We start from the raw sequence: 13696 nt of genomic DNA, 5'->3' as shown, positions 1-13696 counted from the left end.
GTAGTTTAACATGGTTAAGCATTATATTCGTGTTAATTAACCCTTACTAAGGCTCGGGAAAAAATAATCACAAATATAATGCCTACCCATGTTAAAACTACAATAAAGCATAGCTTGCATCAATTATTTCTTAAATATTTAAGTACATTTTAAGCATATTAGTACTAATTACTGACTTTATTTTTTCAGCAACAAAGAAAAGAAGCGAAAACCAGAATCAAATATATTGGAGGAATTTTCAACTAGTGCAAAAAAGAAAAAAGACAAAAAGAAACATAAACACTGATTTTAAATAGATATTTATAAAACACACATATTTGTTGAAAGTTTGTTGCTGTTTTTACATGTATGTTTGATATCATAATCATGCAGTTATTGAAATGGAAAGATTCCAGCTCATAACCAATCTCATCCAAAAAAACTGCTTGGTCTACTGTCATCTCATGCCATTTGGTTCTAATGGTCCATTTTAAAAAAATCACATTTTTGAGGTAAAGATAGCTTAAAATGAAATCAAAACCCTTATGTTATTTGCCTGAGTTTAAATAACATAGTGCAGTAAGATGAACTTGGATCATATCAAGCCAATGTCATGCAATTTTAAGTCCATATGAAAACATTTTTATAGTTCAAAAAACCTCAAAATAGAGGAAACATTATCTATGCAGGTATAATTACCAAAGTAGTTTTGATGCAGATCGACATGATGTCAGTATTGTACATTAGTCATAATATATAAGCAAGATAAGCAGTACAAGCTCTCCAAGAATTATGTTTAATTGTATTTGCAGAATCACCAGACTGGTATTTTACCATGTCTCTGCTACCAAAAGTAAATAGTAACTGTAAAATTAAACATATATTGAAGAATCTGAAAAATTAGGCCAAAATAATTTCATACAAATTTGTCAGAAATTGATTAAAAATATTATTCTTATCCCATTAAAGAAATATGAGGTTGATTTTTGTCCCCTGCGCAAGGCAATTAGGGAGAATATAGAAATAACAGGCTTCCATCCATTGGTCCATCTGTACCAGACTTGGGGTAATTGTAATTGTAATCGTTAATCAGCTGTAATTGATTACAATTTCTCAAGTAATCAGTGTAATCATTAATCAGCCAAAAATCTGATTACATGTAATTTAATTTAATCAATTACTTTTCAAAATACCCTGTAATCCTGATTACTTTTTGATTACATTCTGATTACAATGTATTCTGTACATCTGGTCTTGCACAAGTTGATAAATCAATACTCATCAATTATTAAAAGAGTTATGTCCCTTGGAAATATGCATTATAATGGATGTCACATTGCATTTACTCTGAAAATGGATTTCTAATAGATATAAACAAAAAAGTCTTATATAGAACAAAAAATGGTGTTTTTTTTAGTAATAACCCTTGTTTCTTGAATGGACAAAATATCTTCAACATGTTAGACATTGGAACTGTTCTTTTATGACATGCTATTTAGACTGTATTCCTATGTTCATTTTGGATTGCTTTTGTATAGAAAACCTTTTTCTTTTTATGCAGCTGTCATAGTGGAGGGGGCATTAAGTGTTACCCTTGTTTATCTGTTTGCCCAAATATAAAAAAGAAGATGTGGTATGAATGCCAATGCAATGAGACAACTGTCCAGAAGAGACCAAAATGACACAGACATTAACAACTATAGGTCACCGTACAGCCTTCAACAATAAGCAAAGCCCATACTGCATAGTCAGCTATAAAAGGCCCCGGATATGACAATGTAAAACAATTCAAACGAGAAAACTAATGGCCTTATTTTTTTTTTAAATTGAACGAAAAACAAATATTTAACACAAACAAACGACAACCACTGAACTAAAGGCTCCTGACTTCGGACAGGCACATACATAAATAATGTGGCGGGGTTAAACATTTTAGCAGGATCCCAACCCTACCCCTAACCTGGGACAATGGTATAACAGTACAACATAAGAACGAACTATAAAAATCAGTTGGAAAAGGCTTAACTCATCAGAAGGACAAAAATAGAATTGGACGTTGCTGGGTACTTGTACATCCTGACAACAAAAAGACACTAGGAACAGATCCGAGAGTTTTCGCAGTTATCTTGCAGCTAGTTCAAAGCCGCAAACAACTAAATAGAAAATCCTGCATCTAAGACTTAAACTATCAATCAGTACACATCCAATGGATTTAGTGTAAAGACGTCATAAACAGTCGAAGAAAAACATGACCTTATGCAATGCCAAGTTACAGGCATCGACAGATTGTAGTTCATGAATGTGTATATGTATATAACATACTAGTTATATTTAGTTTGCTTTTAATTTATTGATAATTTACTTTAAAGTTACCAAAGTCTGATCATCTGGAAATTTTCTGGGTTTTCAGTTCTCTTTCTTTAATTTGCCTCAATCAAATTTTATCAAACTTATACACAATGCTTGTATCCATAAAATACAGATCGAATTTGAATTTTGCTGCTGTCACTTTTGCAATTTTAGAGTTACAAACAGAAAAAATGCTGTTTCTCAGGAATAGCTTGATCTGAATAGTTAAGTGATATTGATATGCTATGCTTTCAGGATGTTTGAAATATGCTTGCTTATAAGATGCTTTAGTGTTTGTAATGTACTAATGTTAATCAGACTGGTCTGTAATTGTCAGTGGCGTGATTGTTTTAAATGAATCAGCTTTCAGGTAGTATCCAGTGTAATGATGTTTGGAAAATAACTGTTGTGATGTGTGCTAGTTCTGTTCTACTGATATAACCACCACACCCAACCAATAGTTCCTCTGTCGTTTTTATAGGTGGTATAATCATTTAGGAATATTTCGCATGATTTGATTGCGTCTTTAATGATGGTTTTCACCTAGTTTTTATCCTTTGAGCCATGATTCTGTTCCACAGATGAGGTCACGTCTTAGCTTACGGTCTTGGACTGCTGTTCTTTGCAGAACTATATGACGCTGATACGAATGGTGTTCGTGTGGGAGTGGTTTGTATGAATTTTATGTACTGTTTATTCATTAATATTTGTTTGATAGAAATTTTCGTGGATTTCATTGGTACAGATTAATCACGAAATTAAATGTTCAACGAATCACAAATAGATATAGGAAGATGTGGTGTGAGTGCCAATGAGACAACTCTCCATCCAAATAACAATTTAAAAATTAAACCATTATAGGTTAAAGTACGGCCTTCAACACGGAGCCTTGGCTCACACCGAACAACAAGCTATAAAGGGCCCCAAAATTACTAGTGTAAAACCATTCAAACGGGAAAAGTTCATATAGGCTTGTCGGCAGACTTCTGCAAAAACTACTGAATTAAATATTAACGAACATGCAAGTTTTCATTAAAACCACGAAAATAAATGAATATCACATTATTTAGTACTATGACGTGTAAAAGATGACACATTTACACTCGCATTTCCCATTCATACAGTATTCAAGAGATTTCAGCTGCTACTCGGCTTTATAACAACTTATAAAAAGTAAAATCACAAAAATACTGAACTCCGAGGAAAATCAATTTGGAAAGTCCATAATCACATGGCAAAATCAAAAAACAAAACGCATCAAAAACGAATGGACAAGAACTGTCATATTCCTGACTTGGTACAGGCATTTTCAAATGTAGAAAATGGTGGATTAAACCTGGTTTTATAGCGCTAACCCTCTCACTTTAATAACAGTCTCATCAAATAACAGTGTGTGAGCAAACAGTTGATGAACCAGGTTTATGTCAAAGAATTTCATCGAAAGATACCAAGACCTTGTTGATACTTATTTAACTGCACACAAACTTTTCATGATGTCTTGACATATAGATTCTAGGTATTGGTGCTGTTTTTCATCTTGATAACGTGTTACAGTGTCTTTTTTACTTTTTATTTGTTTTTGTATCTTTTTAACCGTACTGTTTATTCCATTTGGGGTAACATCCTTTTGGTTTTATTCGGTGTTTATACATCTGCCACTATGTTATTGTGCTATGGTAATTTTTGTATTCATGATATTCGTTTTTGCTTAGGTGCATTGCGGCGTTGACATGAATATCAATAATGTGGTAATTTTTATAATTTTTCTGTTTACCAAACTATGAGTTTTACGAAAAACTAAGGATTTTCTCATCCCAGACGTAGATTACCTTCGCCGTATTTGGCACCACTTTTTGGAACTTCGGATCCTCAATGCTCTTCAATTTTGTACTTGTTTGGGTTTATAAATATTTTGATATGAGCGTCACTGATGAGTCTTATGTAGACAAAACGCGCGTCTGGCGTACTAAATTATAAACCTGGTACCTAGATAACTATTGTCAATTGTCTACATGCTTTTTTGTTTTATTTGTTTACTCCTGTACCCTACTTGCTGTTTTAACCTATTATGTCTAATGGTTTTGCTCACGCATTGTTGTTTATATAACTGAATTTATGTCACTGTCAAACAAAAAAGTAAAATCACAAAAATACTGAACTTTGAGGAAAATTCAAAACGGAGAGTCCCTAATCAAATGGCAAAATCAAAAGCTACAACACAACAAACGAATGGATAACAACCGTCATATCACTGACTTTGTACAGGCGTTTTCTTATGTAGAAAATGGTGGATTAAACCTGGTTTTATAGCTAGCTAAACAGAATGACAGTCGCATCAAATTCCATTATATTGACAACGATGTGTTAACAAAACAATCCGACATAATAATAAAAAAAATGTAAAAAATAGCTAGTTATAGGTTCTGATAGATAGCTATAAAAGACATATATAAAGACATATTACCAGGTATAATCCTTCATTATCGCCTAAAGGAAATGGCTATACCAAGTCAGGAATATGAAATCTGTTTGATGTGTTTTGAAATTTTGGGTCTGCAATTTATTAAGGGATTTTCCGATTTGAATTTTCTTTGTAGTTCGGTAAATTTTGGTATTTTACTTTTTACAGCAGAGCCATTGTATGTTGATCTTTGAAAAAAAAATCATAATAAACTGGGCATAGTTCGATACTAGTACAAGATCTAAGGTGCCATATAGCAAATTCCTCAAAATAAACCCAATCACACTTCCATGTTTCACGATGATCGCATAATCCATAATTTCACCTCTCAGTATAAGTAATGGTATTGTGAGGTGTTGTTTCACATTTGATATCGTCCGTAATTGATTGGTTTTCTCTCTGTTATTTACATATTTTTATTTTTTTTATTTCATAAGAGTTATTGCTTTACAGTGAATGAAAATCTCTTGATAATTATTAATAGTCTGTAGCTTACTGCTTTCTGCTTTCATGTTTTCACATCTCAGTAATCGAATATTCTATATCCATTAACGAGTTCTCAATTAAATATTTTCAGTTTACTTTCAGAAGGCTATATTTTTGCTCATTCTAGTTTCATTTGAGGTGTGTTCTGTACAGGTTTTCCTTTTGTTTTCATTTCTCTTTGCCAAGTGGTTTTCTTTTCGAATTGTGGGTTTTGATTGCCTCTCTTTATATATTTCTTTTTTCACAATTGCACATGGACAATTATATTATCACTAGTTATATGAACAATATAGTCTTTTGCACATGTTAGTATTTGGAAAAAGTTAATTAAAAAAACAAGAATTTGTATAGTAGTAAACACTGTTAAAATTGTTGAACAAAATCAATCAAAAATAATATTTTTTAAAAACAATTTATTGCGTAAATCTTCAAATATAAAGTGTAAAATATATTACATTACGTGCATATATATTGCTTAGATTTGTAAAAATAAAGGACGGATTTCAAATTCTTAAAGTATTTCAGTAATAAAACAAAAATTGGAAAAATACTTTTAACTCAACAATAAACTGGGTCATCAACATAAATTAAGGAACATTGCTTTTAATGCTGAACTACATCGTGACAGCGTAAGGTGGTCAACATCGGTATAACAACACATGACCTTTATGCAAAACATTTGAAGGACATCTGTCATTTACAGTAATATTATTTTTGGACGTAGTACCAGTAAAACATTTTTTCCGTTAGAAAAAAATAAATAATTTAAAGCATTTCAGATCATGCCAAAGCTAACACGTGCCATTGATATATAAATTAAATATACATGTAATAATATCACAGATAATATTGTAGCACCAATTAGTGTATACAAGTAGATAAAACAAATAACCTACACATGTTTCCTATTGGTATAATTTCTGACTATATACATTATGACTTCCAACTTGAATTAAATGAAGAAAAATACTCTTACAGTCGAATGCAGTGAGTGTGTAGGCAAATGTTATATCTTTGGAGAGAAAGTTTGCTAGCTGAACCGTGAAGTCATTATTAGGTTAGGTTAACTACCCTCCTTTTAGAGTAAACTAGTCCGACAGAAAACAAATCGATCTGTCTGTAGGTCTAGTCTACTTCGAAAGGAGTGTAGCATACCTTACATAATAATAATTTCACGGTTCAGCTAACAAGCAATCTAACCAAATATATTACCTTTGCCTACACACTCAATGAAATCGGCTGTAAATCCGCATAATACTTCGTATAGACAATACTATAAGAACATACGCCTACTACATACATCAAAGTCAGAAAGGATTGTCGATGGGAAAATTTATGACTTTTAAAATGTTAGGTTACAGTAAAAAATATGAAACTTTTATGATATTAACAATAATTATTGGATATTTAATTTGTTGTTAATATGACTTCAAATGACATTAAACTACAAATCGTTATTTAATCTTAGTAGAAGTTGTAAATATTGAGAACAATACTTGCTAGACGAGTTAAGAATTTTGCGAAATGCATAAAATCCTTTGTCACGCTTTGCAATAACCCTTTGAAATAGTCGAGCGTGTTACATAACATCCTTTCCATAATATTAATTTGTAATAACCATAAAAATATTCAAATGATAGGCATTTTTTTAAAGGACACAAAGCAATAACAGAATAATCATTTCTAGAACAAATTCAACATGAATTATTATTAGAAAAAAGTTGGCATGTTAAAGGCAATTATTTGGTACTAATAATATTTTATTTCCCAAATATCGATGAAAGTGATGTTGGAACAAGGTGTGAATATATTTGTTTTTAAATCATACTGCATTTATTTTACACTACAATACAAAATTATAGTAGAAATAAGTACGAGATAACATAGGCAGTTGAAGAATGGAAGTTGCGACTATAAACCAAATTAAAAAATATATTCAAAATTATTTTCCCGTGGGATACTAGTATGATATTAAACCTTTGCAATGAATTGTTATTTAAGGGCATACGATACAGTTACAGGGGATATAATGACATAGCTAAAATAAATGGTGTTTTTTTTCGCGACGACAAACTATGACTTATTGGGAAAAGATTCAGTTTTCGACTGATTATTATCATTCAAACTTATCGGACTTAAAACGAGTTCATGTACCCCTCTTTTTAAAATGCCATTTGGTTTGATTACGTAAGAAGATTATGTGCAACACTTTTTATGAAAACGTAAATAGTTTTTGTTTTTTAAATTTGATGAATATACAGCAAAAAAATACAGTTTTTTTCCTACATTCGTGAACATTTGATAAATATGAGATATTTGAAAAACAAATAACACAAATTTAAAGGACATTTATATAAACGGAATTAACAAATAATTGAACGAAACAGCTTGTGTTTATCTTTTCAAACAAAAAAGTTATGTATTTCTGTCGAAAGGAAAAATACGTACACAAATCCGAATTTTAAGCAAATATATTAAATTTGGACCTGATTTTTCTCAAAAAGTGGCACATGAAGGTATATTTTTTATTACATATTTGATGAAATCAGACAAAAAATAGCCAACATGCAAATTGTCAGCAAAATTTCCATATGGATCAAAACCGTATCGGATGCCCTTAACAGTTATTCCTACAAATGTCATGCCAGATATACAAAAACGAAGGAATAAATGAAGGCAACTGTAGTATACTGCTGTTCAATAGTAACAATTTGATTAAGCGAAAATAAATTTGGGTAACAAACTAATACGAGGGAAACCAAATGCAAGCTTGATACATACTGAATAACAAGACAACACTTTACTATGTGTTTACATTATCATTGAACACTTGATTGAGAAAGGCTGACTATAAATTTTTTTTTAAATATTGGACGAGCACAAAAAATAACGAAATAATAATAAGAACATAACAGTATTCAATACTGACAACTAAGATGTCAACACAGTGTCTGTGTCAATACTGAATCGGGATTTTTAACGACTAATGAGAAGACAATGATGAAATGAAAGAAATTTTTTTTCATACATATACATAGAATTGTGTGCCATTTCTACAGATGATTTTATGAAAAGAACGATGAAAAATGACATTTTGTCAATGAACAATGACAAGCTGGTACAAAAGTGTAAAATTAAAAAAAACCACATTAAACATATTATGCACATGCAGGAAGAAGGTTTGCTACAGCCACATATTTGCTGTTGCTTTGAATTTGAAAATCAAACTTAATTATGAGTATATCAAATATGAACCTTCAGATGTTCACAAGTATGCCATATATCAATATCATTATTTTCCATGAAACTTGCGTAAAAACGTTTGCATTTTAGTAAAAACAGTCAAATCTGAAAAATTACATTAAATTTGATCCGAAGTACAGGATTAATATAGGCAACACACCAACGAATGTCGATAAAAAAAACTAATCACATACCAAGAAAAAATAGATTTTTTTATCTACTTTGCATTTCATAGCACAGCGAATGACTCATACCTCCTCCTTTAATGTTATGAACGAATTAACATTCTATGTTTTGGGATTTTACCGTTTCTTTTGTTTGGAATTGGACACCAGCATCAAACGAAACAATATCAAATGTTTGCATACTAGTCATAATCGTCTTCATCTTCTTCCTCTTCTGATGACTCATCTGGAGCTTCACCAAACATATCTTCCCCACCTTGCTCTAACATTGTCAATGTGTTCTTTGACGTAAGTTTAAGAGTAACAACGTCAGGAACTTCTTGTAGACCAAATGTTATCAGCTGACCATTTAGCGCTATATTTACACAGTTAATACGCATGTCGGGTGTGAAAATTGCTATGACGGATGCTTTTTCAATATCCCAAATGGAAATATCTCCAGCATATACTACAGCTCGCTTTCCTTCGTTTATGACGAATATTTTACTCTCAGGGCTAAACTCTAAACCGCGATAACCTTTTATCTTTTGTAACGACCTAGAGTACATGGGATCCCAGATATGCAGTTCATTCTTTCCTCTGCCTATGATGACACGTGAAGCATTATCTGTGATTCCCAATGCCATGACATCACTTTCATTTTTCAATCGTTTTTTAACATTTCCGGTTGTGCAGTCCCACAATGTGACAAAACTCATCTTATTTTCCTCGTCGTAATTTGCATGAACTATATAATCTCCCTCGTGTGTGATAGCCGACACATGTAAAAACAACATGGAAGTGTCACTCACCATAGTCTGTGTATGTTTTTTGTCAACAATGTCAAATACACACATATGATGAGCAAAGAAAGAGGCTACAATAATACGGTGGTTTCCACTTATGACGTATTGATCAATGTTATTGTCTTTTTCATTTTTTAGTTCATCTATTCTTTTCTTTTCAACTTCGATTTCCTTTTGCTGTCTCCTCTTTTTCGCCGACAATGTTTCGGATCTACGATCCCATGGCGTCATTGTTACTCCAAGACCTGGTTTGATAAGGGAAGAATTTTCTTTAACTCCAATTCCCCTTTTCTTTTCTATTTCTGCAAAGTTTGGTCTGATTCTGTCATCTGGATTTCTTGTATTCATGTTCCAAATAACAAAATGATTTCTAGAATCAGATAAGCTAAGGAGACGGTCATCATCGAGGAGAACATATTCATGCGCCGGTAATGGCGGGATGAAACAACTGTCTAATTTACGTATGAAGCGTTTTGACTGAAGATCATATGTAAGAAGGGTTTTGAACACCGGTCTAGATGAATCTGTATTTGCAGAGAATCCCTTGTCAGTCAATATGATAACTCTTGTATTTCGAATAAGGACGACATCGGATGAATCCGAGAGTCCCCTTTCTATTCGGACAGCCTTGTCCAAACATTTTGCTTTTGCAACATTCCATATGCTTACAGGACCATTGTTCATTTGTCGGGCGACAACATATCTTGGATTGTCAACCATTGGCACAATCTGATTCACGCCAAGGTTCTTTTTTAACTTGGGTTGACTCTGATTTATTTTTGCACTTATGTTCCATATGTGCAGAGATCGATCATTTTTTCCTGCCGTTAGGCAGAATCTAAAATCTGAACAAGCCCCCATTGTAGATTCACCCGAGTGACGGGCTAAATGCTTGTGGTCTTCGGTTTCCACGTTCCAGATTGCTATATCTGTAGTACTTGTTTGTTCGTTTGCATTTATACAAATGGCATGAGATCCAATATAATTTAAATGCATCTCAGTAATGCGATCATGTATACAACCACGAACACTACGGAGGTATCGACCTTTTTTCTGGTCAAACAATTCAAGCTGAAATATTTCATGAAGTTTCATAAAATTTTGCCTGCATGCCATTATATAATAGTCTCTCGTAATACCAAGACTTGTAACGGAGGAGGAATCTTCGCTGCAATTTAGTGTGTGCATATGTTTTCCTGTTCTGGCATGATGAACTGCTCCCACGTTTGCTCCCCTAAAGGCAACAAGTATTCTTTCGTCGAACGAATTAGGCGCAATAAGAACAGATCTTTCTTGAAATACTTTATGATTGTCAATAGTCACAGAAGACAGCATAGGATAATTACTTTTACTTAAGTTCCAAGTGCGCAACATGTTACTACCATCAAACAATGCACACAAATATTTCCCTTCACCAGCAATGCCAATTTCCGGTGGATCTACATATTTATTTATTACAAGTACAAGTTCATTGTAGCGGATATTCCAAACTTTTATAACACTACCCTCTACGGTTACTATTAAGGCATTGTTCATAGCAGGCCGAATCATTCGAACATTTGTTCCAACGTTTTCAATTGTTCGCATTACTTTTCCAGTTCTTAGATCCCACAACTTCATTGTATTATCCTTTGAGCATGTGAGCGCCTTTAATCCATCAGTTGTTAAGGTCACTGCTGTTATTGGATCAGAATGTCCAGAAAGTAGGTCAAATAATACACCTCCAGGTTGTGTCAAGCATCCAATTGATGGAATTAAAGATAAAACAGACGGCACTTTTGCTTGGTTCATAAAAGTATGCAAGAATGGATATTTTCGAGGGTCTCCTGGTGAAGTCGGAACATCTTTGGCTAGAACTCCATGTAATCGACCTACCATTTGAGACGCTAGCTGTCTCGGATCTTTAGTAAGTGCTTCTCCAGATAGTTGTATGGCATCGGATAGTGTTCTTAGGTCCATGTCACCTGGTTCAGTCAAAAGAGCTGTTTGATACTCCTCTACCAGTTCTCTAAGAGATGTTCCACACAACTTGGCAAGAACCCATTCAAAATTGCATAATGTATGACTTTTGAAATTTTCCATTTGCTGTGAATTTAAAAGATGATATGGTAGTTCATTAGTTCTCCTTACATTGTAGAAAATTTCCTCACCCTCGGCATTTGACTCAAAATACATTTGCTGAGAAGAAACATATCGAAGACTTCCTCGAGTATTTCCTCCAAAGGGTTTTGGTTTCTCTGCCCATTCTCCCATAAAGTATTCAGCCATTGCCTTGTGGTAAGATGGTGCTTTATCTTTGTTCTTAAGATATCGGTCTATTGCAGCTTCATTAAACTGACCATGCGACCATCTTATCGTATTGATATTGTAGGTCTTACTTTCAGTCAGGTAATAATTAAGCTCCTCTCTTATTTTGACCCATATGATTTGTGGAAAATGGCGACGTGGAGGTGTATAACGAACCATAACTTCATCCATCACAGCATCATCAAGTGACAGAAGATCTTCCATCTCATTGTCCGTGACTCCACTCCTAGAAGCAGCAATGTAACCTAACGCACGTTTAATGGTAGCTTCGCCATATTTTAATTCCATCTTAGAAAATTTGAAACCGGCCATTTTCTTGACAGTATCCATCAATTTACAATGCTCAGGATCCATGTAAGACGTCCACGACAACGCTTCGTCATATGCGACTTTGAGAAAAAGTGGAAGAGGACATGTAGTGAACTTATCAATAATCAAATCAAACTGGTATTGTTGAAGAGCACGATTGTCTTTCATTAGCCAATGATTTAATATTTCAACTGCATCTTCAACTGGTAAATCTGGTAATTCAATAAACGCATCATCACGCAACATCTTCTTCAATTGTGGAAGACACTCATATTTTTCATCAGGACTAGTTGATACGATGACGTGTGCATAATGTGGTAATTTCTTTGGTAACCAGCTCATCTTTCGTCCATCATGTTCATCTGAAATTATGAAAGTAGAAAAATAAATCAGTAAACCAGTTTTGAAATTCTTTAGTTACTCGTTACAAATGTCGTTTGAAAACTTTGGTGGATTTTTTAACAAAAAAATTTGAATTTTCTTTCAATATGGTGATTACTAACTGTTCATTCCGTCCTACTGACAAACATTAGGCAAACATAACTTATTAGTTAGCAAAGGTACCAGGGTTATAATTTAGTACGCCAGACGTGCGTTTCGTCTCTAAAAGACTAATCAGTGACGTTCATATCAAAATATTTATAAAGCCAAATAAGTACAAAGTTGAAGAGCATTGAGGATCCAAAATTCCCAAAAAATGTGCCAAATACGACTTAGGTAATCTATGCCTGGGATAAAATAATCCTTAGTTTTTTTCGAAAAATACAAAGTTTTGTAAACAGGAACTTAAAGTTTTTGAAAATAGAAGAGAAAAACAGTACTGCTAAATAGCTGTCTGCATCAAAATTCGAATTTACTATTTAAACCGTTTATTCTCATCGTTATCGGTTATTTTGAATAGAATTTATAAATAACTGTTTGTTTTTTTTCTTTCATAGTTTAAAGTTACAACCATAATGGTATGACTTTCTCGTTTGCCCAACAAATATTGCTTTCTACAATTAAACTGATGCAAAATGATAAAGCACACTTTCGTCCTTTCAAACTATCAAATTAAGGTTTTTTAGACTTAAAATACTGTTATTTTTGTAACATTTAACATAACAAATGCTTCTTTCTCCGAGTCAAATAGGTTAACTCCAAATTATACATCGAACACACACTGAAAATGGTAAAAATTTTGGATGGAATTTTCTATTGAAATGAATATATTTGAAAGGTTTAAGATTGAAAACCATAAGGGTGGATACAAAAAAAAAAGATGCATGTAAAAAAAGTACATAAGCTAAATTGAATTTACCTGTAAGTTGGTCTAGCGAGTCAATAAGTATCACTAAATGACTCTGTTCTGTTGCTTGTGACAAAAGTTGATTGAAAAAGTTCATAAGTCCTTTGTACTCCTGTTTAGAAGAAAAAAAATCATGTTAAAACAAATACTTCTCTAAACTGGCATTTTTTACAAATCATGATGACATAGAATTTTAGATGATACTACATTCGTTTCTTTTGACATTATTCATGAAACACAGGCCCAATACTAAAATGAGACAAAAGCGGTTGACATTATGTAGTCTGTATGTATAAAAGTTAAA

At 32.9% G+C, this 13696-nt stretch overlaps 2 protein-coding genes across 6 annotated transcripts in view; one reads left to right on the top strand and one right to left on the bottom strand.

The window, feature by feature from the left end:
• LOC134685602 (RNA cytidine acetyltransferase-like) overlaps positions 1-312 on the top strand; it is a 43496-nt gene extending 43184 nt beyond the window's left edge. Inside the window, exon 27 of the mRNA XM_063545506.1 lies at positions 190-312. Within this exon, the coding sequence (XP_063401576.1) occupies positions 190-286 (97 nt within the window). The 3' untranslated portion in view covers positions 287-312. The remainder of the gene's footprint in view (positions 1-189) is intronic.
• A 5360-nt stretch (positions 313-5672) lies between these two features.
• The window catches only part of LOC134685601 (uncharacterized), a 61612-nt gene continuing 53588 nt past the window's right edge, over positions 5673-13696 (bottom strand). For all 5 annotated transcript variants that reach the window (XM_063545503.1, XM_063545502.1, XM_063545504.1 and 2 more), the window contains 2 exons: positions 13405-13504; positions 5673-12466 (listed from right to left, as the gene is read on the bottom strand). In XM_063545503.1, the coding sequence (XP_063401573.1) occupies positions 8886-12466; positions 13405-13504 (3681 nt within the window). In that variant the 3' untranslated portion in view covers positions 5673-8885. The remainder of the gene's footprint in view (positions 12467-13404; positions 13505-13696) is intronic.

The sequence above is a fragment of the Mytilus trossulus genome, chromosome 9 (assembly GCF_036588685.1).
Source record: "Mytilus trossulus isolate FHL-02 chromosome 9, PNRI_Mtr1.1.1.hap1, whole genome shotgun sequence".
Taxonomy (NCBI): domain Eukaryota; kingdom Metazoa; phylum Mollusca; class Bivalvia; order Mytilida; family Mytilidae; genus Mytilus; species Mytilus trossulus.
The sequence above is the reverse complement of the archived record's forward strand: the minus strand, read 5'-3'. Positions and strand labels throughout refer to the sequence as shown.